The following is a 27,501-nucleotide window of genomic DNA, read 5'->3' on the forward strand; positions in this document are numbered from 1 at the left end:
CCTGGCCTTTCACCTCTTCCTCGCAGTCTGCGATGGTGGACGCACGATGACTGCTGACACGCTGGAAGCCGCCCTGGTGTGAGGGAAGGGCCAGCTGTTTTGTTAGAGGAAACACTGAAACTGCCCACCCTGGCCAGGGGCCATAGCAGCCATTCGCAGGAGTTATTTTAAGACAGGCGGTCCTGGTAAGGAACATGGAACTAACAAGCCAGCACCCACCGGAAGAATTTGCGAAAGGTCAAAAGGAGACACACCAGACTGTATGTCGTACCAACATCCCGGGTCCCCCTCGAGGGCATCCATCTTGGCTGAGTGATGGCATGCACCCCCTGGAAGCACCCTGAGTCAGAATGATTGGCCAGAGACAACCTGGAAACTAATCCCATCACCATAAAACCTGAGGCTGCGACCCACGTGGCAGAGCGGTCCTCCTGGGTTCCCTTTCCCTGTTGCTCTCCGCCCAGGCATCTCTTCCCAATAAAGTCTGCTTTTTCAGCACATGTATCTCCTCGGACAATCCATTTCTGAGTGTTAGACAAGAGCCTGCTCTCGGTCCCTGGAGGAGGTCCCACTTCCTGTAACAGTTTCGTCAACCACTGCTCTTGTAACTTCAGTGCAAATGTCAACATGGTGGAAAGGCCAAGTAAAGTCACAGTACTATCATGAGAACAGTTTTGACCTCCTGTGTCCTGTGAGGGGGTCTTGGGGAGCCCAGGCTCTGCAGACCCTATTTTGAGGACAGCTGCTCTATCAGCAGGTAAAGGTCCTTAAAGGCAGGAGTTTGGGTCTGTTTTGTTCGCTGCTGAATCCCCTGTGCCAAGAACAACGCTTAGCCTGTAACAGGTGCTCCATAAATATTTATTAGATGAATATGTAAATGAATAAATAAGTGACTGGATAAATGAATGTGTTAACATCTGTAATTACTTTCAGCTGCTTGGAAGTCGAGCAAAAAATTTCGGATATTTGTAGTTTTTGGGTATAATTTAAAATTTTACAGAATGTTAAATATTTGATTAGGAAAGAAAAGAAATTATTTCTTTTGGCAAAGGCATTTAACTGCGAGGAAGGCAAAAACAGCAGGGAACTTTCCAAACCACACCAACAGTGTTTGCACTGGAAAGCACTGGCTTTTAGCAAAGGAAATAATTCCTGAAAACTGGAACGCTGCCCGTGACCTAGAAACGAGTGCGAAATTGGGAAAGGAGGAAAAGACACAAGTTTCCACTCGCCCATCATGGCCCCTCACTTGCTTTTTCAATTCATGGTGTCTGGAAACATCTCACAGAATTGGGAGGAATTATCCCTGGTGGCTTAGGTGGTAGGGAATCCACCAGCCAATGCAGGAGACCTGGGTTAAAAATCCCTGGGTCTGGGAAGATCCCCTGGAGAAGGAAATGGCAACTCACTCCAGTATTCTTGCCTGGGAAACCGTATGGACAGAGGAGCCTGGCGGGCTAGAGTTCATGGGGTTGCAAGAGTTGGACACGACTTAGTGACTAAAGGGCTTCCCTGGTGCCTCAGATGGTAAAGAATCTGAAAAGTGAAAGTGAAGTCACTCAGTCGTGTCCAACTCTTTGTGACCCCGTGGACTGTAGCCCACCAGGCTCCTCCGTCCATGGGATTCTCCAGGCAAGAATACTGGAGTGGGTTGCCATTTCCTTCCCCAGGGGATCTTCCCGACCCAGGGATCGAACCCAGGTCTCCTGCATTGCAGGCAGACGCTTTAACCTCTGAGCCACCACATTAGATTAAAGAATCTGCCTACAATGCAATAGCTGCTGCCGCTGCTGCTAAGTCACTTCAGTCATGTTCGACTTGGTGCAACCCCACAGATGGCGGCCCACCAGGCTCCCCCATCCTTGGGATTCTCCAGGCAAGAACCCTGGAGTGCGTTGCCATTTCCTTCTCCAATGCACAAAAGTGAGTGAAAGTGAAGTCGCTCAGTCGTGTCTGACTCTTAGCGACTCCATGGACTGCAGCCTACCAGGCTCCTCCATGCAATGCAATAGACCCGGGTTCAATTCCTGCATTGGGAAGATCCCCTGGAGAAGGAAATGGCAATGCACTCCAGTATTCTTGCCTGGAGAATTCCATGGACACAGGAGCCTGGCGGGCTACAGCTCATGAGGTTGCAAGAGTCAGATAAGACCTAGTGACTAAAATCACTATGCACGGAGATGAACAGGGAGTTTCAATGTAAGCGACACACAGAAATCACAAGGAGTAATTAAAATGTTTCAAGTGTTTTTTAATGTGTGTTTCATGTAACTGCACCAGGTCTTGGGTGCCGCACTGGGGCTCTTCAGCGGGGGCGTGTGGGACTTTGGTTGTGGCAGGTGGGATCCAGCTCCCTGACCTGCGCCTCCTGCACTGGGAGTGCAGTCTTAGTGCTACACTGGACCACCAGGGAGTCCCAAAATGTTTCAGGTTTCGAGGACTAAACTAATATAATGTATTTATCTCAGAAGGAGAACTGAGGACTTCAGTGTATGCTTCATGTACTATGAAAATGCTACAGACGTGGGTTTTAATGAAGCCAAAAAACTGCTGCATAACAGGTGAGCCAGTAACCAACATCCTGGTTAGCAGGGAGTGGCCATGCAGCTCACTGTTTCTCCAAGAAACAGAACTCCATGAACCACAAGTACACTGTTCCTAAGCTAGAGAACTCCATCATCTCATGGATCCAGAGGCTCTTCAGACTCTCAGTAAGGTAGAGGGACCGTCATTAAAAAGGCTTCGGTTAAGTAAGGTCCTGTGTTGCAGTTTAACGACCACGCATGTGATGACTCTCTGCTTTCTACTTCTGCCACTTGGAAATCACCTGGCAAAACAGACCCCTTGACCTTTCTGGAGCTCGGTTTCTCCTGAAACTGAAATTCCAGAATGCTTAGAATATGAATCTTGGTGAAATATTTTGGGTCCCTTGGAGATACTGAGTGAGTTCAAGGAATTAAATGTGGGGATTACTCAGAAGACGAAATATCCCAGTAAATTTTAAACTGTCAAGCCTGAAATAATAACCTATAAATATCTTTCACCCTGTGGAAAACCGCCAAAGCTGTCTCCCCAACCCATATATCTGCTTATACCCAGAAATCCCAGGAATAAGACCGAAACCTACACTTGCCATTCTAGTAATTTCTGAATTTCTTGATCTTCATGCTAATCCTGTTAATAGGCAGGGCAGGGAGAGCCACTTTTATCCTTCAGACAAAGAAACTGAGTGCTTTAACTAAGGGGCAGAACTGGGATTCAGTACTATGTGAGCCGGACCGCCTTCCCACAGTTGCATCTTCTTTGCTGAGTGACGGACTCAGCAAAGGATGCTGGTCTCCTACCAGCATCTCTGAAGCCCTGACATGGGCACAAGGTTATCCAGCTTCCGTGGGCCCTGAGCAAACAATCCTGCTCAACTCACCTGCAGCTTCACAGCGATGACCACCGAGTTAAGATCTTTGTCCATTTCTTTTAGCATGACGAGTTTCTTCAGGGTCAAGCTGAACAGCCTAGAAAAATTTAGAGAAAGAAGGTCCAGTCAAAGGTAAGGAACTTATGAGAAAAGAGATACACCTTCTGTTGCGGAAATGCTGCTTTACCTAGAGGAAGAAAGTTAGAACGCTGTTTACTGCGTCCGTCATCAGTAAAAGAGTACTCTTCTTATTTAACCTTTGTACTTGCTCAGTGTCAAAAGGTATATTATTCTATGAACTTCTGTGGATGTCCCTTTATCTCCAGCAAATACCATCATGCCTTTTCACTTCTAATACGTAGGAGCAGTTTCGGTGGGAGGGGCTGGGGGCATCAATGTTTACTTTGCTTGCCCAGCTCCTCCCCCACCTTTCGGTCTAATCACCTGCGACACACACAGACGCAAATCTGTATCAACAAGGAGATGATCCGCACAAACAGAACAGAAGCCTTTTGGCAGGAAACGCTTTCAAAGACCACAGGTTTGATTTCCGCCAAACTTGCATCAAACATGCAGAAACTCTTCAGGGCCATGATGAGGACATGCCCCTTAATTAAAAGCGACAGGGCTGTCCCTCACTCTGGATTCTCAGAATCTCTAGTCTGACTCAACCTTGGCCTCCAAGGCAGGACGACTCTGGACTTCTAGGGGGAGCCGCGAGGGAAACCTCAGATGCTGCTCTCGGCTCCTGGGCTGAGTGGTTCGTGTCCTTTTGCCCTCGTCTCTGCGGGACTGAGAGGCACACAGATGCTGCTGACCCGAGTCAGGTCCTCGGGCCCCCGACGCGGTCCTGCGCTCATATCCCCCTGCCTCCCAGTCCGTCTCATCTTTGTGCTCCCTCCTCACGCTCTAAGCTCCAGTAGCCCTGAAATCACCTCTGTTCCTCTGAGGCCCACACTCGCTCACCTCTGGGCCTTCTACCAAAGGGCAGGGCACAGGACGGCCACTCGGCAAATATTTGTTAATGAAGTTTAACAACTTCCTAACAGGGCCTCTAGGGAAAACCAGGTAAACAAGAATATGTGTTGAAGAGATTCATGAAAAAAAAAGGGGAACAAATTCAGATCAACAGAACTCAATCCACCCTTGCCTCAATAAGATCTGATAACTTCTGAAGGGAGCAAATAAAGCTCTTTCTTTCCTTCTGCTTTGAGTCACAATCAAAATCAACTAAAAGAAAGTCCATCAGGTCTTTTCATACATATTACTTCATCCAGACTTCAAAAACATGACTCCGTCTGTGAGTGTGTGTGAAGGGGGTGGGGTGGGTGGGTGGGGACGGTTCACTGCTGTACCCATAGAAGAGGAAACAGATTCTAAACAGTCATGACTCAGCTAAATGCCCACAGCCAGTAAGTGACAGAGCTGTATTCTAAACTCCAGTCTCCTCGTGGTAAGCAATAATATCCCCTAATCCTCAGAACCTGGAAACCTTTTTCATGGCAAAAGGGACTCCGAAGATGGTGTTAAGGATGCTGAGGTGGGGAGGTGATCCTCAACTGTCTGGATGGGTCATTAGTCTTATAAGTCTTTCTAAGGGGGAGGCAGGAAGGCCGAAGTCAAAGAATGAGATGTGACCACAGAAGCAGAAGTCAGAGTGATGTGTGTCTGGCTCTGAAGATGGAAGCACCCCTGGGGTCGGGGCCATGGAATGTAGGTGGCCTCTAGATGCTGGAAAAGCAAGAAAACCGATGCTCCCTGGAGCCTCCAGAAGAAATGCAGCCATGCCACCACCTTGAATTTGGCCCGGTGAAACCCATTTTGGACTTTTGATCTCCAGAATCATGAAAATAAATGCGGGTTTTGTTCTAAGACACTATGTCCATGGTCATTTGTTACAGTAGCTGTTGGTGCTAATACACTCGTCCCTGAGCCCTCCCTGACACGGCCTGCTCCGTCACCGGCTGGAGCTCCTGCAGTTGTGCTCCTGAAACACACTCAGGTTTGTTAAGCAGGAATCTCTGCAGGTTCACACTTGCCGCCCGCCCCCTGCCCCATCAAAGACGACCCACAGCATCACTTGTTTCTCCTTCCGCTTTAGACTAGAAATATGCCGGTCCAAAGGAACTCTGAGTCTGCCAACACCCAAGGGATTATTATACTTCACATAGTTGACGATTAAGAAATGTAACTAACTACACTGTTTAGCTGATTTCCAAGCCTTGCTGGAAAGGAAAGGGAACACAACAAGGAAAGGGAAGGAAAAGGGAAAGGAAGAAGAAAGGATGAACAAAATAGAAGAGACTGGATATTCCCAATTTTGTTCCTCGTCTAAGGCTGCTAATTACGAATGCTTCTGAGAAGTTATGTTTTTGTTTGTTTCAAAGCAGGGGCTTCCCTGGTGGCTCAGATGGTAAAGAATCCACCTGCCAATGCAGGAGACCCAGGTTCCATCCGTGGGTCAGCGAGATATCCTGGAGAAGGGAATGGCAACCCGCTCCAGTATTCTTGCTTGGAGAATTCCATGGACAGTGGAGCCTAGCAGGCTACAGTCCATGGGGTCGCAAAGTCAGACACGACTGAGTGACTAACACTTTCACTTTCAAAGCACCTAAACACGGATGCGCTGGTGCTAAATGAACTCACTGCAAGAAGAGTCGCAGGGCTAAACTGGGAACGTGTGTGTTTCTGCCTCTGCTTGCCATCCTCATTCTCTCACACATTCCACACGTGAGTGAGCATCTCCTCAACACCAGGCACTGTAGTGGTGGGAGTTGGGAGGATGTGGTCCACAGCCTCATGAAGACAGCCTGGCAGGGAAGACAACGACACTCCTTGTCCTCAGCAATTTTATGCCTCATAAGACTCCGGCCCATCTCTCCTTTCACACAACATATAAAATATTGCAGGTAATATGGTGGGATCCTTTTTAGGAAGGAAAAACACACTACAGACCAATAAATAGTTGGTGAATCAATAAACAAACCTGTATGCCACCGCACCTGATGTTAACAAGAAAGCCAAGGATGATTCAGTCCCTTAGGTAACAGAACATTGATTAATAGCAAGACTGGATGTGTTTAGTGTTTGCTCAGAAACCAGACACACCACATATGATTTCCATATATTGGCAGTGAGTTCAATAGGTCTTTTAGCTGTTTGCTTTTAATGGTATCACTCAAGGGGATGTGGGGACATAAATATATTCCAGTTCTTCAAAGCCTAGGGAAAATGTCTGTAACTCATTAAGCATCTGCACGTGTGCCTGCTCAGTCAGTCGTGTCCAACTCTTTTGTGACCCCACGGACTGTAGCCTGCCAGGCTCCTCTGTCCACAGGATTTCCCCCAGCAAGAGTACTGGAGTGGGTTGCCATTTCCTCCTCCAGATCTTCCCCACTTAGGGAATTACACCCATGTCTCCTCCATCTCCTGCATTGGCAGGCAGATTCTTTACCAGTGAGCCACCTGGAAAACCCCCATTCTCATGTAAGTCTTACAATAATTCTAAGATGTGGGTACTATACCCATCGTACAGACAAGGATGTTGAGAAGGATTAAGAAACTTGCCCAAGGTCACACAAGAACGTGGTTGAGCCAAGACACAAACTTAAGTTTATCTTCATCCAGAAGTCAATTAAAACCAGTACAAGGCACTTATCTGACAATCAGAATAAATTATTTTAATTACAAGTAAATACTTTCAACATATAACTTAACAGAAAAACTCTGATTTATAAGACACATTTCTCCTTAAATCCACACTCATACAATACTGATTGAAACAGCCCCAGACAGTTCTGAGGATGACTGAGCCTGGCAAGACATTCTGACTGAAGGTGTCTCAACAAATACAAGACTGAGTCAGAGGCTGATGGTAGGGTTTTCTGTTACCCTACGTTTTATTGGTTGGATACGTCTTATGCAGCAAGTCCTTCCTCGATCATATGCCTGCTTTCATCCATTTCTACAGCAGTAAAGATCTGGCTCCTACTCTGTAAGAAAGGCTTTAGGTGAGAGAGACATGTTTTACATTTTAATAGGCTTCTTCTAGCTGTTCTACTAGGGCAGAATGAAAGGAAGAAAAGGAAGAGGGGAAGAAGTTGAGAGAGAGGAAGCGACGACAGAAGTGCAGACTACAGGTGGCAGATGCCTGGAGCCTGGGAGCAGTGGGAGCAGAGAAAAACGGTTGGAATCCTGGATATATTGCTGAGCCCACAGGGGTTTAGATGAGAACATTAGGAAATATGCACAGAAGATGAAGTCAGAGCAACACTGATGGCATAACCTCTGCTTTTGAGCAGTTCTTGAGAGGATGGGGAGTAAGTATACCCAACAGTTCGCCAACAAATGTAACAGTGCCTACATAATACAAGTGCTAAATGACACAAAAGGAGATCATGAGTAATGGAGCGGCGGTTTCGTAAGGATATGTTATCTAAGCCCAAGTAAATTCTCTCCAGAAACTGCTTTCTTTTAGATCCTATTGGACTAAATCTGCAAGAAGAAAGAACAAAGCTTGACAACTAGGTAGCAAAGGGAACAAAAATATATTAAGAATCTTTAAAAACCTTCTAAATTATTCTAGTTTGTGCTCTGCTGTAAGATAAAACAGAAACAGCCTTAAGTGATATCTACAGATGATCCCCAGTCTGCATTTAACAGCTGTTTCAAACTTATTCCCAAGCAAACTAGAACTGGACGGGCTCAGCAGGAGAGAAACAGTCTCATACTCCATCTCAGCCCCCATCTCCTTCCTGACAGGCTATCAGCGAAGAGTGCAGTGGCCATATTTTGGACAGAAAAAGGGAGAAGAAAGGAGAAATAAAGATCTGGATGAAACATAACACTGAAAAGCCTGTCTCTGAATCAAACGGACGGTCCTTGTGGGACCAGAGCAGATAAATGCTGGACCAGACGCCAAGTGGCCTGGATTACTCTTTTGTCCCAAGAAATGGCTGTGTCACACGAGCAAGCCTTGCTTCTCCCCCCTGCAGATCTTTAATCCTAGAATGAGAAGAGCAAGCTCTGCCTATCCCCTCCAACCTGCATTTATCAGGATAAAGAGCACACCGGTAGAAAAAAATTACGGGAAAGCTTTTCCTCTGTGGGACTAACTTTCCATTTCTAAAACTGTCTCCATGTTAACATGGCACCTGCGGAGGTCTGCGTGAGCCTCAATAACCAGAACACAAAAGGCAAATTTCTGAGGAGTGTTTTCTATGGCTTTTGAGGTTACTTGACTATGTAGATACTGAACTCATTATTTTACATGAAATAGCATAATTTTGACTGCGAAACTAAGGCACCGCAACTAGAGAAAAGTCTGTGCACAGCAATGAAGGCATTATTATTTTAAAATGAGTAACCTTAGGGCTTTCCAGGTGGTCGAGTGGTTAAGAATCTGCCTGCTAATGCAGGGACACGGTTCGATCCTTGCTTCAGGAACTAAGATCTCACACGCCTTGGGGCAACTAAGCCCGGGCACCACAGCTACTGAGTCTGTGCTCTAGAACCCACGAGCTGCAGCTACTGAAGCCTGTGTGCCCTAGAGCCCGTGCCCTGCAACACGAGAAGCCATGGCGGGGAGAAGCTCGCGCACCGCAACCAGAGAGCAGCCCCCACTCACCGCAACTAAAGAAAAGCCTGGGCACAGCAATGAAGACCCAGCACGGCCAAAATAAACACATACCCGAACAAATCTTTAAAAAACAATTAAAGATAAAATGAGCAACCCTAAAGCAGGTTTTTAAAGAGCAAAGCAACTGAATCATCACCCTGAAAGGCACAGTGTGGAAGAGATGGGCTGAAGGAGATTGAGGAGAGGAGATTTTACCATGAACGGATGAGAGAAGAAAAGATTTCCTGTCTCTGTCTGTCTCACAAGAAATCAGATGGCACGAAACACTGTTCAAATGGAGAAACACCAGAGGATGAGGAAAACTTAGACCCAAACAAGAAACAGAATCCAGGAAGGTGCTCCAGGCTATCGGATGTGACTCTGGGGAGCAGAGGACCGTAGGGTTATGAGTAGACCCCTAATTTTCAGCTACTCAGCATATCTTTAGTGTATCAATGCCAATCACTTGCACAAGCCAACAAGATTTACATTGTTTTCCCCTCTTTCTACGAAGTCCTTGATGGGACTCTCTGGATGGGAAAACAGGCCTCAGATACAGGGTGAGGTGGGGAGGAGGGGCTTTTCTATTAAAGTCAGACTTGAGAATTCTCAGGTCTAGGACTTCCCCAGTGGTCCAGGTGCTAAGACTCCGTGCTCCCAATACAGGGTACCCAGGGTTCGATCCCTGGTCAGGGAACTGGATCATGCATGCCACAACTAAAAGCCCCCACGTGCCACAATTAAGATCCAATATCCGCAACTAAAACTTGGTGCAGCCAAATAAATATATAAATACTTTTTGAAAAAGATCAATTGTCCCTCAAAAAAAAAAATTCTCAAGTCTGCACCTCCTTAGTAATATAGAAGAGACGTCTATAAACCAGAATTGCTGTGTGGACTAACAAATGCGGAAAGCACCTAGCACAGAGCCTGGCACATCAGAAGCGCTCAAAAAGGCTGCGTGCCGTCAGCATCGGACAACACCCAGTCACTTATATTACAGCCCCTCACTGTGACAGCCCCTCAATCCACGTTGTTTCAGTGAGAGAGGCAGAGGGCATGTGTGGGAAGAACAAAAACAAACAAAACCCTCCAGGGTGCAGCCAAAAATAACAGGGGCAAGAACCAATAAAATACACGAAAACAAAAATACACCTTCCATGGAAGGCTCCCAAAGAAGCATGGCTGAGTATTAGGGACTTATTAATACATGTTATCACATTAGTAAGCTCAAAAGAAATAATACAATTATTTTATTAGATGCTAAAAAGGGATTTGGCAAAATTTAACACGGATTCCTAATTTTTAAAAGACCCTTGGAAAAAGAACAATAGAAAAACACTTCCTAAAAAAACACTTCCTTAACATAAACTTTAAATATATATACTTTTCATATAGTTAGCATCAGGACTGAAGTTGAGACCAGAGCCAGGAACAATATATGGGCCTATCTCTGCTGTTTATATAAAACTGGCCTGAAAAGTTGGGTGAAGTAATCAGAAAAAAATGATATAAAAAGCTGAAAGGAGGAGACAAAGCTATCCCATTTGCAGATGTGTGACTGTGTTCTAGAACTCAAGAGAATGAACCAAAAAGCTAGTGGAGTCATTAAGAAAATATTAAAATAAATACACGAAAATCAAAAGTTTCCTTAATGCAAACACTAACCAATAGTTAAGTATAATTGGAAAGTAAGTAGAGATGCCTGCTGCATTCAAGTAGGAAATGGCTTCCCAATTAACTTCAAAGTGCTTCAGAAAAAAAATGGGACTGAATTTTAATAATTGCTTAATGCAGGAAATTAATATATATGGAGCTGCACTAAACTCTTCTACTTTTCTGTAGGTTTTAAAATTTTCTTCTAGGGAAAAAGAATAAAGAAGAGGGTGTCACCCAACAGGATATTAACATGTATTCTAAAGCTGAGGTAATGAAAATACCTTGTTGTTGGGAAAAGAATAAACAAAGAGATCAGTGGAAGGGAACAGAGTCCAAAATCAGGCTGAGTACAGGGAACCGCCCCTTGTGGCCCAGTGGCTATGAACCCGCCTTACAATGCAGGCGACACAGGTTCAATTTCCGGTTGGGGGTCTTCATTTCACAGGCTGTGCAGCAACTAAGCCTGAGCACTGCAACTACTCAGCCTGTACACTCCAACTAAGACCAAATAAATAAGTAAATAGATAAATAAACACTAAAACAATTAGGCCAAGTATAAATAAGAATTTACTGTATGTAAGAAATAGATAAATTAATAAACAGCATTAGAAAACTGGCTAGCTATTTGAACAAAAACAATGATGAATCTCCATCTCATTCCTTATTCAAAGTAAATTTCAGATGGATTAAAGATTTAAATAGAAAAAAGAAAGCCATAAAAGTATCAAAAGAAAATACGGACAATTTAAAAAAATAATCTTCTGGTGGGGAAGGGCTTTCTAAGCATCTCACCAAATCAGAACCCACAGAGGAACTGACTGCCACATACAAAATCAAAAACTTCCATAAAGTAAATAATAAAACAGAAATTTAGAAGTATCCAAAGAGATTTAAAGATTTTAACAACTAAAATGAAAAGTATTTATGATATGATAAAATGTCAAAAGTTTAATATGCAAAGAATTATTACAAATCAATAGAAAAAAATTTCAAAGTAAAAATTGGCAGAGAACATTAATAGGCAATTCAAAGAAGAAGGAGTGGTGAAAAAAACATAGGTTATTTAATTTTACTATTAATCAGACAAATAAAAATACCAACCATACTGAAAGAATGAGAAAAAGTGACAAGACCCAGGGTTGGGAAATACAGGGAAAAGGCACTCTAACGTACTGAGTGAAAACCACTAGTGATTTTCACTTTTAGAGAGCAGTTTCACAATAAGCATTACATTTTTAATATGTATACCTTTCAGAAGAACTGTACAAAAAAGATCTTCATGACCCAGATACCACAATGGTGTGATCACTCACCTAGAGCCAGACATCCCGGAATGTGAAGTCAAGTGGGCCGTAGGAAGCATCACTACAAACAAAGCTAGTGGAGGTGATGGAATTCCAGTTGAGCGCTTTTAAATCCTAAAAGATGATGCCGTGAAAGTGTTGCACTCAATATGCCAGCAAATTTGGAAAACTCAGCAGTGACCACAGGACTGGAAAAGGTCAGTTTTCATTCCAATCCCAAAGAAAGGCAATGCCAAAGAATGCTCAAACTACCGCACAATTGCACTCATCTCACATGCTTGTAAAGTAATGCTCAAAATTCTCCAAGCCAGGCTTCAACAGTACATGAACCATGAACTTCCAGATGTTCAAGCTGGATTTAGAAAAGGCTGAAGAACCAGAGATCAAATTGCCAACATCTGATGGATCATTGAAAAAGCAAGAGAGTTCCAGAAAAGCATCTACTTCTGCTTTATTGACTATACCAAAGCCTTTGACTGTGCGGGTCACAACAAACTGTGGAAAATTCTGAAAGAGATGGGAATACCAGACCACCTGATCTGCCTCCTGAGAAATCTGTATGTAGGTCAGGAAGCAACAGTTAGAACTGGACATGGAACAACAGACTGGTTCCAAATCAGGAAAGGAGTATGTCAAGGCTGTACATTGTCACCCTGCTTATTTAACTTATATGCAGAATACATCATGAGAAATGCTGGGTTGGATGAAGCACAAGCTGGAATCAAGACTGCTGGGAGAAATATCAATAACCTCAGATATGTAGATGACACCACCCTTATGGCAGAAAGCAAAGAACTAAAGAGCCTCTTGATGAAGGTAAAAAAGGAGAGTGAAAAAGTTGGCTTAAAACTCAACATTCAGAAAACTAAGATCATGGCATCTGGTCCCATCACTTCATGGCAAATAGATGGGGAAACAGTGGAAACAGTGACACATTTTATTCTCTTGGGCTCCAAAATCACTGCAGATGGTGACTGCAGCCATGATATTAAAAGAGGCTTGCTCCTTGGAAGAAAAGCTATAAGCAACCTAGACAGGATATTAAAAAGCAGAGACATTATTTTGCCAACAAAGGTCAGTCGAGTCAAAGCTACAGTTTCTCCAGTAGTCATGTATGGATGTGAGGGTTGGACTATAAAGAAAGCTGAGCACCGAAGAATTGATGTTTTTGAACTGTGGTGTTGGAGAAGACTCTTGAGAGTCCCTTGGACTGCAAGGAGATCAAACCAGTCCATTCTAAAGGAAATCAGACCTGAACATGCATTGGAAGGACTGATGTTAAAGCTGAAACTCCAATACTTTGGTTACCTGATGTGAAGAACTGATTCATAGGAAAAGACCCTGATGTTGGGAAAGATTGAAGGCAGGAGAAGAAGAAGAAGGTAGAGAATGAGATGGTTAGATGGGATCACCGACTCGATGGACATGAGTTTGAATAAGCTCTAGGAGTTGGTGATGGACAGGGAAGCCTGGCATGCTGCAGTTCATGGGGTCGCAAGGAGGCAGACACAACTCAGTGACTGAATTGAACTAATACCTTTGGAAAGTAAAATCCAACTTTTAGAAATTTATGTAAGAAGACAGAGCAGTGCATATAGGGAACTGACTAATAAATATCTTATTTATATAAGAAGCAATCTATAGTTTCTAGAAGGAATGATGTAGATCTATACATATTAAATTGAGAAAATACAATAATTATAGTAATTTCCATTTTTGTTAACATTCCTAACATTCAGTTTTCATACAAACGGAAAACCATTTCAACAAATTTTTACCGTGGTCATTGCTGGGAAGTGGAATTCCACCTTATTCTTATTGTTTTCAAATTTTTGGTATTGTTTACATTAAAAACATTTATTTTTCTTACCAAAAAATATATTCCCATTTTGAGAGATTTTTTTAATAGTGATAATTATTAAAACTAGGTGACAGGCACCTATGTAGGAGATCACCATTTTATTTTTTCTAGTTTTGAAAATTCTTAAGTTAAAAAATAAACAATTTGTTGTAAAAGAAACAGGCTGAGTAGAAATCAGAAGGCTACACAACAGGTGCATGAAGAGATGCTCCACATCATTAATCGTCAGAGAAACACAACATGGAGAGACTGGGAGTGTGAGCCAAAGACAAATGTATGTGATTCATTTAGATGTGGAATTGAAAATATACCACGAACTAGTGAACATAACAGAAAAAGCAGCAGACTCATAGATATAGAGAACAAATGAGTGGTTACCAGTAGGAGTAGGCAATATAGGGGTAGGGGATTAAGAGGTACAAGCAAATATAAAATAAGCTACAGGCACAACTTGTAGCTTATTTGTTGCACAAATATTGTGCAACAACTATAAATGGAGCATAACTTTAAAAACTGTGAATCACCATGTTGTATGCTTGTACATCAACTGTACTTCAATAAAAAAATCAGAGGGCTACAGTCACTAAAGGGCACTTAGTTTAAAAGTATGGTTTAAATGAGGGAAAAAAAGGTCCATCAAACTATTAATAATCCTAAGCCCACTCATATAACTGAAACAAAGGGTAAAAATTAGACAAAATAAGTTAGAATCCCAGAATATTGGAGCTGAATGCACTATGTCCATTTTACAGGCTCTAAGAGATGAGATATGAAAAACAGAAAGCTCTTTTAAGCCAAACACATTCCCTTCAATTAGAATGAGTATAGACGCTAAAAGCTGAATATTATACCAAACCAAAGCAGCCTCATGTTCTCCTCTGCCAAAGTGCTGCTTAACAGCTCCTTAAAGAAATCAAGGAGAAGCTTAAACAATATTGAAATGTCAAATATCTCCTCACATGTTATGAAAATGGTCAATTTGACTCTGTATTGAGTGTTTTAACAAAAAACATTTTATCTCACTTTACAAGGTAGAATGAAATATGATATACAGCTGAAAAATACAAGATAGGCACTCAACAGGAAGGCAACCCACTCCAGTATTTTTGCCTGGAGAATTCTATGGACAGAGCACCCTGGTAGGCTACAGTCTGTGGCGTCGCAGAGTCAGACATGACTGAGTGACTAACACTTTTCACTTAACAGGAAAAGAAAGCAGATAACTAATAAACACATAAAAAGAGGCCAAACCAATCAGTAATGAGGAAAATGCAAGTCAAACCACAGTGAGATACTATTTCAGTCACCGGAGTAGCAAAAATTATAAATCTGACAATTATCAAGTGCTGTGATTAGAGTGATCAGAACAATTAAACATTGCTGGTGGGAGGGCAACTTGTTCCATCTACTTTGGCAGAGTTGGCTTCACAAAGCAAAGCTGGAGAATGCACGTTCCCTGTGGTAGAGTCTACAAACAGACCCTAGATCAGTAGTTCTCTAAGTATGGTCTGGAACTCAGGAGATCCTTTCGGGAGGTATGTGAGGTCAAACTATTTTCAAATAGTTCTAAGATGCTGTTTCCAATTTCACTCTCATTCTCACCTAACTATGGAAGTGTCTTCACTGGTGTGTGATCCTGTAACAAATCTGAATGCAGAAGCAGATGCAAGAAATCAGTTTTCATAAAGTCAGTAAAGAGTTGTGATAAAAACGTAAAACAATGCCATATTTTTCATTAATCTGTTTTGTTTCAGAAAATTTTTAATTTTTACTTTACTATTTTATTGTAAAATTATTGTTACTTTAATAAATTGATAAATAAACATTTCTATTTTAATTTGTAGTAAATATTACTAGCTATAATCCACCAGAAGACATGCCTTTAGCATGAATATTTCTACCCCCGTAAAAAAAATCCAAACAAACAAAAATCAAACAAAAAATTGGTTACCACCACAAATATCTATCAACATACATGCACACACAGTAACACAATGGAATACTACACACATATCAATGGAAATGAATGAATTACAGATATACACAACAGTAAGAAAAGAGAACACAACTAATATGATTCCATGTACATAAAGCTCAGAACACACAACTCTAAACAATACACTGTTACAGGAGACAAATACTCGAGTGAATGACAGGAAGAGTTCTGTACTGAGGGTAGTGGTTACCTCTGATGGGGACGGAAAAGGATGAGACAAAAGAAGAACACACACGGAACTCCAAATGATTAGATTCTTTTTCTTAAATCGGGTAGGAGGTTTTCGGGTGTTTGTTGTAAAATGACTTATATAGCATATCTTTTCTAAATATTCTTATATATCTCTGATAATGAGTGATGTTGAGCATCTTTTCATGTGTTTGTTAGCCATCTGTATGGATGAAACTGGAACCTATTATACAGAGTGAAGTAAGCCAGAAAGAAAAACACCAATACAGTATAGTAACGCATATATATGGAATTTAGAAAGATGGTAACAATAACCCTGTGTACGAGACAGCAAAAGAGACACTGATGTATAGATCAGTCTTATGGACTCTGTGGGAGAGGGAGGGGGAGGGAGATTTGGGAGAATGGCATTGAAACATGTATAATATCATGTATGAAACGAGTCGCCAGTCCAGGTTCATTGCACCATACTGGATGCTTGGGGCTGGTGCACTGGGAAGACCCAGAGGGAGGGTATGGGGAGGGAGGAGGGAGGAGGGTTCAGGATGGGGAACACAGGTATACCTGTGGCGGATTCATTTCGATATTTGGCAAAACTAATACAATATTGTAAAGTTTAAAAATAAAATAAATATTAAAATAAATAAATAAATAAAAAATATTCTTATATATCTATACTTAATATTCAGTAGAATACTCAATATTTAATAAGAATAACTAGAGATCACTCTGGTTCAAGACCCGGGAGAAGATGAAGCAGATCTAAATGCTAAAAATGGGGCCAAGATGTCTGGGTGCATTCACTCACTAAATTTTTCTTAAGCATCCAGCACGCACTACTATTTTTAAGAGATTTTTCAAGTGAAACAAAATACACAAAATTTGCCTCCCTTAAGCAGCTCACAGGAAGAGAAGCTGGACTTCCACTTCACAGAAAAATGGAGAAACTGTAGCGGATCAGCACTCCTGCCAAGAACAATGGGAAAAGCTGGCTGGAACACAGGAATGGTCTGTTTTAAAGTAGTAGAGAGTATCCAGAGAGACCACAAGAAGAGAATCTTGAGAAGGGAGTTGACTTTTGCAGTAAATTACAGATTCTGAATATGGGCAGGAGGCAGAAAATCTGCGCTTTGTGTCAGACACCAGCAAAATGGAGGCTTCAAATCTTCAAAACTGCCAGGTTTCCTCCAAGGACGTTTGCTGAATACTGAGAGTGCGTGAGGCAGTAAAGAGCTAAGCAGAAATCTCCTGAAAAGCAGTTTTGTTACATAAAGAATGCGAGCTCTACAGGGAAAAGGGTTCTGAGAACACATAAGGGTTTCTGGAAAACCCTCGAGGCCTGGGGAGAACCAGAAGTTAGTAAATCTGAGCCTCGGCAGAGTTGCAAATTCAACTTCCATCTAGTACAGTTGCTGATTGGATTAAGGTCATCAGCCCAGCAGAGGGAAAAGGGATCCCGTCTGGAGAAGAGTATCATCACCTGGAGCTCCTACAATTACTTTTGTATGCAAAGCCTGACATTACTTAGATGTGGTGAAAGACAGGGCCACACCCCTGAAAACTAACAGGGGGAAAAAACAGACTGACAGAGACCCAGAGATGATCCAGATGTTAAGTGGCAGCTGAAAAACACCTAAAAATAACAATAATTAATCTGGCTTTTAAAAAACAGACAGGAGAAAGGTAGGCAAAGAGAGACGAAAAGATGGAGAATTTTACCGTAGGACTGAAGACCTATACATAAGCACCTACACAGAGACAACTTGTAAGTTACATATCTCCTCCAATCATGAGACTTGTATATTGAACAGCTTGTGAAAGTCAGTCGTGTCCAACTCTGTGACTCCATGGACTGTATATTCAACTGCTTACCGGCTGGCAGTTCTCCTTTGAAGTATCAATAGCATCTCAAACTCAACATGTTCAAAAACCAAACTCTGCTCAGTAAACGTCCACCTTTCCACTATTCACAGTCCATTCTATAAAGCAAACAAGAAATCCAGGAGTGACCTACATTAGCTCTCCCTCCCCTGCTGTCACAACCCAACCATTACCAAGTGCTGTCAACAATGCCTCCAAAGGGTTCTCAAATCCATTTCTTCCCACTGTCACCAGCGCCAACCAAGTCTAAGACACCATAACCTACTTCTGCAACAGCCTCCTAACCAACCTACCGACACTCTCGCTTCCCTTCAACTTCTTTACCTGTGGTTACAGAGATCTTTTGATTATATCTGGTGTCCTTCAGCTTCAATTAATACGTCTCCCAACCAGGCCAGTGGCACTAGTGGTTAAGAACCTGCCTGCCAGTGGAGGAGATGCAGGAGACTTGGTTTTGATCCCTGGGTTGGAAAGATTCCCCTGGAGAAGGGAATGGCTACCTACTCCAGTATTCTTGCCTAGAAAATCCCATGGACAAAGGAGCCTGGCGAAATACAGTCCTTGAGGAAGCACAGAGTCAGACATGACTAAGCAACTGAGCATAACCAGGTTCAGTGAGGACACTGCCAATGCTATTTGAGCTCACCATAGCAATCCAGGCACCTAACAGAGTGTCTAGCACGTAGCACTGGACATACTGTTGAATGAGTGAACATACTTTCTAGAGTTCTGCCCTTGAAAACTGAGTGGGAATTTCTATCCAGACTACTTGATTATTCACAGACCCAATTCACCAAGCAGTGTCAATTCCAGGCAAGCAAAAAATAAAAAAGGATAAGTAAAGTCTCTTAGTTGCTGACTTTAGAATAAAGAATACAATAACTGGTTTTAGATTAAACCAGCTCTAGATTGCTGTGCTTAGTCGCTCAGTGTGTCTGACTCTGCAACCCCAAGGATGGTAGCCTGCCAGGCTCCTCTGTCCATGGGGATTCTCCAGACAAGAATACTGGAGAGGGTTGCCATGCCCTCCTCCAGGGGTTCTTCCCAATCCAGGGATCGAACCCCAGTCTCCCACATTGCAGGAGTATTCTTTACCATCTGAGCCACCAGGGAAGCCCATGAATACTGGAGTGGATAACCTATCCCTTCTCCAGGGGATATTCCCGACCCAGGATCAAACCGGGGTCTCCTGCATTGCAGGTAGATTCTTTACTAGCTGAGCTACCAGGGAAGCCCAGTTCTAGATTAAAGCTGCCAGAATCAGACAGAGAAGTATCTTTGTGCGGACCATGTTTCCAATTCTCTTAGGTATATATGATCACTGGAACTGCTGGGTCATATGGTAAACTTATGTTCAGCTTCTTAAGAAACTGCCAAAGTATTTCCCCAAGTGGTTGTGCCATTATGCATTCCCACCAGCAATGTCTGAGACTCCTTTTTCTCAACAACCTCACAAACATTCATTACTGTCTACCTTTTTGATTATGGCCATTTTTGAGAGTGTGAAGTGGTATCTCATTGTGGTTTTAATTTGCATTTCCTTAATGACTAATTTATGTTTCCCCAATGACTAATTTGCTTATAATGATGAGTATCTTTTCATGTACTTATTTACCATATCTTCAGTGAAATGTCTATTCAGATATTTTGCCCACTTAAAAATTGGATTGTCTGTCTTATTATTAAGTTTGGCAGGAGAAACATCAACAACCACAGATATGCAGATGATACCACTCTAATGGCAGAAAGTGAAGAGGAAGTAAAGAACCTCTTGATGAAGGTGAAGGAGGAAAGTGAAAAAGCCGGCTTAAAACTAAATATTAAAAAACTAAGATCATGGCATCCAGCCCCATCATTTCAAGGCAAATAGAAGGAAAAACGGTGGAAGCAGTGACAAATTTCCTCTTCTTGAGCTCTAAAATCACTGCAGGAAAGCCTGGAAACCCACTCCAGTATTCTTGCCTGGAAAATGTCACGGACACAGGAGCCTAGGGGGCTACAGTCCGTGGGGTCGCAAACAGTCAGACACAGCTGAGCAACCGAGCATAGACAGTGTGTTGAAAAGCAAAGACATCGCTTTGCCAACAAAGGTCCGTCTAGTCAAGGCTATGGTCTTTCCAGTGGTCACACACAGTTGTGAGAGCTGGACTGTAAAGAAGGCAGAGCACCAAAGAATCGATGCCTTCGAACTGTGATGCTGCAGGAGACTTCTAAGAGTCCTCTGGACTGCAAGGAGATCAAACCAGTCAATCCTAAAAGGAAATCAACCCTGAATACTCACTGGAAGGACTGATGCTGAAGCTCCAGTACTTTGGTCATCTGACAAGAACAGCTGACTCGTTGGAAAAAGACCCTGATACTAGGAAAGATTGACGGCTAAAGGAGAAGAGGGCGTCAGAGGATGAGATGGCTGGATGGCATCAGTGATGCAATGGCCATAAACTTGGGCAAACTTCAGCAGATGGTGAGGGACAGGGAGGCCTGGCATGCTGCAGTCTATGGGGTTGCAAAGAGTTGGACCCGACTGGGCAACTGAACAACAAGTTGTAATATATTCTGAATGTAAGTCTTTTCTCTGACAGTGGACTTTTAATCACAATAAAGGAATTCAGAAGAGACTTGAAAATATCTTCCATGTGCTGAAGAGAAAACAACTTTGAATTCAGAACTATATGTACATATAAAATACATTTTAGAATGAGAATTAATTAAAACATTTTCTGATAACAAAACCTGAGTTTACTACCAAAAGACCCTCCTATATGTAATATTACTTTTATCTACCGCTATGTAACAACACAAATGGCTTTGAATGACACATGTTTATTATCTCAGTTTCTATGTGTTAGAAACTCAGAAGCAGCTGAGCTGGGTGGTCCTAGCTCAAGGTCTCTCAGGAGGCTGCAGTTGGGATGTCGGCCAAGGTTGCAATCTTCCTGACTAGGGTCTGCTTTCTTTCCAGGTGGCTCGTTCACAAGTACTGGCTGGTGGTGACAAGTGGCCTCAGTTCCTCTCCCAGGGCTGACTGACAACCTCAGGACATAGCAGCTGGCTTCCTCACAGAGTGAGCAGGTCCAAGAAAAAGCCAGGCAACGGTGCCATGTATTTTATGACTCAGCCTCAGAAGTCACATGCCATCATTTAGGTGACCTCCTAATGGTTACACAGGTCAGCCCTGTTCAGTGTGGGAGGGATACTAGGAGTGTGAATCCCTGAGAGGGTGAATCACTGGGTACCTTAGAGGCTGGCTTGAACCTCAGTATACCTTCTTAAGGACATACTAGAAAAACAAGAAAATGGTACTAGAAGATCAAGGTCAAGGATTGAAAAAGAAATGATCAACAAATAAAACAGTAAAAATGTGGATAATTTAAACAGTCTGCTAATATGAGACAAGAATGACTACGTTTAATTTACCCACGGTAAATACAACACGCATGGTAAGAGGGACGGCCTGAAGTCAGAGCATGTTTTTAAGGTCCCTGAATTGTTTCAGAGGAAAGTGGAAACTAACTAACGTTAAACTCCTAAGTATACACTTTCATATTTTCAGAGTAATCACCAAGAAACTGAAAACTGAAAGTCTGAGAGTCCCTAGGACAGCAAGATCAAACCAGTCAATCCTAAAGGAAATTAACCCTAAATATTCGTTGGAAGGACTGATGCTGAAGCTGAAGCTCCAATACTTTGGCCACTTGATGCTGACTCACTGGAAAAGACTCTGATGCTGGGAAAGACTGAGGGCAGGAGGAGAAGGGGGTGACAAAGGATGAGATGGTTGGATGGAATCATCAATTCAATGGATATGAGTTTGAGGAAACTCCAGAAGACAGTGAAGGACAGGGAAGCCTGGCGTGCTGTAGGGTCCATGGGGTCACAAAGAGTCAGACATAACTAAGTGACTGAACAACAACAGTAACAAATCTTTCAAATTGGTAGTTTAAATGGATTGTGAGAAAAAAAATGAATCAATTTAACCAGTTCAAAAGGAAACAGGAAATGGGTTTCACAAAAGAAATACAGGAAAAAAGAAATCATAATAGAAATCAGAAATACTCAGAACCAAACACAAACTGAAACATTATATATCAACTTTGTTATTGCTACTAAAGAGGTTCTTAGAGGAAATTTTATCTTATTGTTGCTTTTCAGAGGAAACAATAGTCTCAAGCGGTTATATTAGAAAAGAAATGCCAAAATTAATGAATTAAGCAGCCAGTAAGAGGTAAAAAAAACCAAAAAAACCCCAAAAAACTCAACCCAAATCAACCAACTGAACAAAACACTAGTGAAACAAACCAAAAATATCTAAAAGAAAGAAAATGATAAAGATAAAACAAATTTCATAAAATAGAAAATAAACATATATGACTTAATAGACTAATAAAATTCATAAACCAGAACCATTTTTTAAGGGGACATACTCCAGACAAAGCAGAGATTTGTGAGTATGTGGCAAACCACTTCATGCAAATAAAGCTGAAAACTTAGATGAAAAGGGCAGATTCCTAAAAAATATACCAGAAATGACTAACCAAGCTAGAGAAAAGCTGAATGGCTGTGTAAACACTAAAGACATTGAGCAGTGATTTTAACTCTTCTGAAAAAGAAAACACCAGGTTCAGATAATTCTTAGAGGCAAATTCTGTCAGCTATTCAAGGGAGAGATAATATTCATCTGCACACATTCTTCCAGATGATCAAAAAGAGAGAACACTTTCCAATCCATTTCATAAAATTTACATATCATTAATACCCAGGAAAGAAAAATTATTTGTAAAGCAGTATTAGTTGAGGTAGTACAGAATTAGTGAAGGAACAGAGAGATAGACCAATGTAATGGACCAGAGGCCCAAAAACAATCTCACAATTATACAGAAATTTGACAGAAGAAAAAGACAGCATTTCATTAACTGGGAAAAGAAAACACTATGAAACAAACAAAAAAATCAGATCCACACCTCACGCCATGTATAAAAATAATCTCCACGTGGATAAATACTTCAATGTGAAGTGCAAAATTGTAAGAGAAATACGGGAAAGTATCTTTCATACTCTGAAGGACGGATTTCTCAGAAAAGACACCGAAAAACATCGAGAAATTCAATTATAGTAAAATTAGGAATTTCTGTTCATCAGGAGATACCACGGAGGGAAAACACAAATCATGAACTTGGAGAAAATATTTGAGACTCATAATACTGACAAAAGGTCTAGAATATACAGAACTCCTGTAGTTCACTATGAAAAAGACTGACAAATCAATAGAAACGTGGGCAAAAGACATGAACAGATGTTTCATGTTTCCAGAAGAGGAAACAGTAATGGCTAATAAATACACAGAAATATGCTCACCCTCATTATGAATCAGAAATTAAATCAAAATATCATTTTACACCCACGAAACTGGCAACATTCAATGTGGGTGAAGATGCAGGGCGACAGGAATTCATATGCCGCCAGTGGGAGTTCCATCACTCAGGAGACTATCTGGCATCATCTTATGAAGCCGAACATGAGCGAAAGCCATGATCCAGCACTCCCCCTCCTCCTGCCCTGTGTACCAGGAGACACGCACAGCTGTGTGCGTAGCACTCACTGGTTATGCGACCTTGGGCGAGCCACTTCATCTTCCTATGCCCCTGTTTCTTATCTGCAAATCGTGGATTGTAATACCAACTCTTGGGCTAGTTGTCAGGATTCATATATATATATATATATATATATATATATATATATATATATAAGCACTGAGAACAGTGCCTGGCCCATAGTAAGCTCCCTATAAGCTGTCTGGGCTTGGGTGGATGGGTGGTGGTACTGTTTACTGAAATGAAGGAGTTAGGGGAAAGTTTTGGGGTGAATAGAAAAGCCAGGACGTTATTAGAGTTTGAGACAGCTTGAATATCCAAGTAGAAACAGTAAGTAGACAGCTGGCTGTGAGTCTTGAGCTCAACGGAAAGCTTAGACTAGAGATACGGATTTAGGAGTCATGGCATAAAGAAGACATACAAAGCAATAGGAACGGGTGAGATCTTTGGGAGGAAAATTCAAATAAGAAAGAAGGCCAGGGGACTTCCCTGGCGATCCAGTGCCTAAGAGCCACTGGTTCAGTGGTTCAGCACTCACTGCAGTGGGCTTGAATCTCTGTTGGGGAGCTATAGCAAATAAACAAATGAAAAGAACGAATGCAAGCTCTATATGAGATTAAAAGAAAAGAAAAAAGAAGGCCAAGGATGGAATCCTGGGCATTCTGATGCATGAAAGTCTGGCTGAGAAGGAAGGTCCAGTAAAGCCGACGGACGGAGAAGCTGCCAGTGAGGGAGGAAAAGGACGTGCCGGCATGAGCCTAGGGAAGAAAGCGCTTAAGAACGTCCAACGCTGCCGAGAAGCAGAGTAAGCCGAGGAGAGAAAACCGATCGCTGGATTTAGCAAAACGGAGAATCCTGGTGATCCCAACAGACATATCAGTGGAGTAGTAAAAAGAAAAGCTTGACGTACCCTTTCTCATGAGATATATAAGCAGTTGTAGATGGAGGGGAGGACAGAGGAGAAAGTTTTGAGCTGGAGAAAGAGCACCATGGTACTTGGTCCGCTTCCTGACCAGCGTGTGTCTTTAACAATGCACATTTTCTAGCACTCAGCTGCTTGTGAAAAGTGTTGGGGCCGAGTGGCCTCACCTGAGGGTCCCTGTGGGTCTCAGAGTTTCCCTGGGGACAGAGAAAATAAGTTTCATCTGAGAATGTGGGGAAGCGACGTGACTGGAGACTTGAAAAGGAATAAACCAACTGAATAGAAAAGATGCATTTTACAGTAGCTCTGGTGATGCTCTAGAATTTATATATGAGGAAAATGATATAGCACACGAGTACCCAGAAAGTTTCAATTTCTGTCCTTCATATCATTATCCCAGGGTCACCGGACTATTTTTGAAATCACAGATCTGAATCTCCTCTGCAGTGAGACTTGACTGATAAAGGGAATAACACATGAGAAAGAAACCTTAAACTCTGTACAGTTCAAAGGAAGCACAGTAACAGCAGGAGGCTGAAACCAGAGATAGATGCTCTTGTCCCCAATTGTGGAGGCATCACAGCCACTGGGATGCTGCAGCTTCCCATGATCTGAAGAGCCAGGAAGGGGACACCCAGCTGCTTTCCCGACTCCTTTCCTTTCCCATTCGCCTTCTCTTTCCTGTACTCCCCCCCAACCCCGACATCCAGCCTGACAGATTCTTAGTGTTTAAACAAACAAAAAACTGTGTAATCTGGATTCAAGATGGCTTTCTCTACAAAGACAACATTTTAAATAGTAGATCATGTTAGGGGCTGAAACAGCTCACCATTTTACCTTCAAATACATGTATGTTGAATACTGTAGACCCAGCTGGCTTCTTTTTTTCCAGAGACAATTCCATTTTTCTTTACTGTCTCTGTCTATCCCACCCCAAGGCAGGATCCACTTTTGGCTCCAGAAACAAACAGCTGCTCTTAGAGGTAAGGTCTGAGGATAATCCTTGGGCATTCTTGACAAAGGGCTCACAGAGGAGAATCACCACTATCTAAAGGTTTGAAATCACAGGGCTTCAAATAAGAATACTCCCCGTGTTAGAGCTTTCTATTCACAGAACTTCCACCTTGAAAAGAAAAATGCTGGGATCCAAATGAGCATCTTTCCACTGTTTCCATGCTTCTACTGTGGGACCACAATACCTGAAGCACACACTTTGGACCTAAGATCAGAATTTAGCTTTACCTCAGAAATGTTATAAAATCCAATTAGCTTGGTCTCATACTAATAGAGCCCAACACACTGGAGTGTGAAGTCAAGTGGGCCTTAGGAAGCACTACTACAAACAGAGAATTCCAGCTGAAAGTGTGTTAGTCATTCATGTCCAATTCTTCACGACACCATGGACTATAAACTACCAGGTTCCTCTGTCCATAGAGTTCTCTGGGCAAGAGTACTGGAGTGGGTAGCCACTCCCTTCTCCAGGGGATCTTTCGGACCCAGGGATAGAACTCGGGTCTCCTGCATTGCAGGAAGATTCTTTACCATCTGAGCCACCTCCTAAAAGATGATGCTGTTAAAGTGCTGCACTCAATATGGAAATTTGGAAAATTTGGGAAACTCAGCAGTGGTCACAGGACTGGAAAAGGTTGGTTTTCACTCCAATGCCAAAGAAGGGCAATGCCAAAGAATGTTCAAACTACTGTACGTACAATTGTGATCTTTTCACATCCTGGCAAGGTTATGCTCAAAACCCTGCAAGCCAGGCTTCAGCAGTATGTGAATCAAGAACTTCCAGATGTACAAGCTGGGTTTAGAAAAAGCAGAGAAACCAGAGATCAAATTGCCAACATTCACTGGATTATGGAGAAAGCAAGGGAATTCCAGAAAAACATCTACTTCTGCTTCACTGACCAAACTAAAGCCTTTGTGTGGATCACAACAAACTGTGGAATATTCTTATCTTACCTGAATATCCATCTTACCTGCCTCCTGAGAAACCTGTATGCAGGTCAAGAACCAACAGTTAGAACTGGTCTTGAAATAACGAACTGGTTCCAAATTGGGAAAGAAGTATGACAAGGCTGTATATTGTCACCCTGCTTATTTAACATATGCAGAGCACATCAAGTGAAATGCCAGGCTGGATAAATCATAAGCTAGAATCAAGACTGCCGGGGGAAACGTCAACAACCTCAGATAAGCAGATACCACTCTAATGGCAGAAAGTGAAGAGGAACTAAAGAGCTTCCTGATAAGGGTGCAAGAGGAGAGTGAAAAAGCTGGCTTAAAACTCAACATTCAAAAAACAAGATCATGGCATCTGGTCCCATCACTTCGTGGCAAATAGATGGGGAAAAAGCAGAAGCAGTGACAGATTTTATTTTATTGGGCTTCAAAATCACTGTGAACAGAGATTGTAGCCATGAAATTAAAAGACACTTGCTCCTTGGAAGAAAAGCGTGACAAACCTAGGCAGCATATTGAAAAGCAGAGATTATTACTTTGCCGACAAAGGTCTGTCTAGTCAAAGCCATGGTTTTTCCAGTAGTCATGTATACATGTGAGAGTTGGACCATAAAGAAGGTTGAGGGCCAAAGCACTGATGCTTTTGAATTGTGGTGCTGGAGAAGATTCTTGAGAGTCCCTTGGACTACAAGGAGATCAAACCACTCAATCCTAAAGGAAATTAACCCTGAATATTCATTGGAAGAACTGATGCTGAAGCTGAAGCTCCAGTAGTTTGGCCACCTGATTCGAAGAGCCAATTCATTAGAAAAGACCCTGATGCCGGGAAAGATTGAAGGCAAACAGAGAAGGGGTCAGCAGAGGATGAGATGGTTAGATAACATCACCAACTCAATGCACAGGAATTTGAGCAAACTCTGAGAGACAGTGGAGGACAGAGTGCTGAAGTCTATGGGCTGCAAAGAGTCGGATACAACTTAAGGACTAAACATCAAGAAATGACAAAGTAATTACAAATGTTGGGTGGGATTGAGATACTGTGACAAGAAGACAATCAGGACCAGACTCTTACCAACAACTAGTTTCAAAGGAAGAATTGCA

The 27,501-nt window shown here is 42.3% G+C and overlaps 1 protein-coding gene across 3 annotated transcripts in view; it reads right to left on the bottom strand.

Annotated features, from left to right (window-relative positions):
* Positions 1–27,501, bottom strand: part of PACS1 (phosphofurin acidic cluster sorting protein 1) — a 149,759-nt gene that overhangs the window by 35,711 nt on the left and 86,547 nt on the right. For 2 of the 3 annotated variants that reach the window (XM_027532783.1, XM_027532785.1), the window contains one exon: positions 3,425–3,512. In XM_027532783.1, coding sequence (XP_027388584.1) covers positions 3,425–3,512 — 88 coding nt within the window. Of the gene's footprint in view, positions 1–3,424; positions 3,513–3,602; positions 3,783–27,501 lie in introns of those variants that run through there. The other variant, XM_027532784.1, reaches the window with a different exon arrangement.

This window comes from Bos indicus x Bos taurus, chromosome 29, assembly GCF_003369695.1.
Source record: "Bos indicus x Bos taurus breed Angus x Brahman F1 hybrid chromosome 29, Bos_hybrid_MaternalHap_v2.0, whole genome shotgun sequence".
Taxonomy (NCBI): Eukaryota; Metazoa; Chordata; class Mammalia; order Artiodactyla; family Bovidae; genus Bos; species Bos indicus x Bos taurus.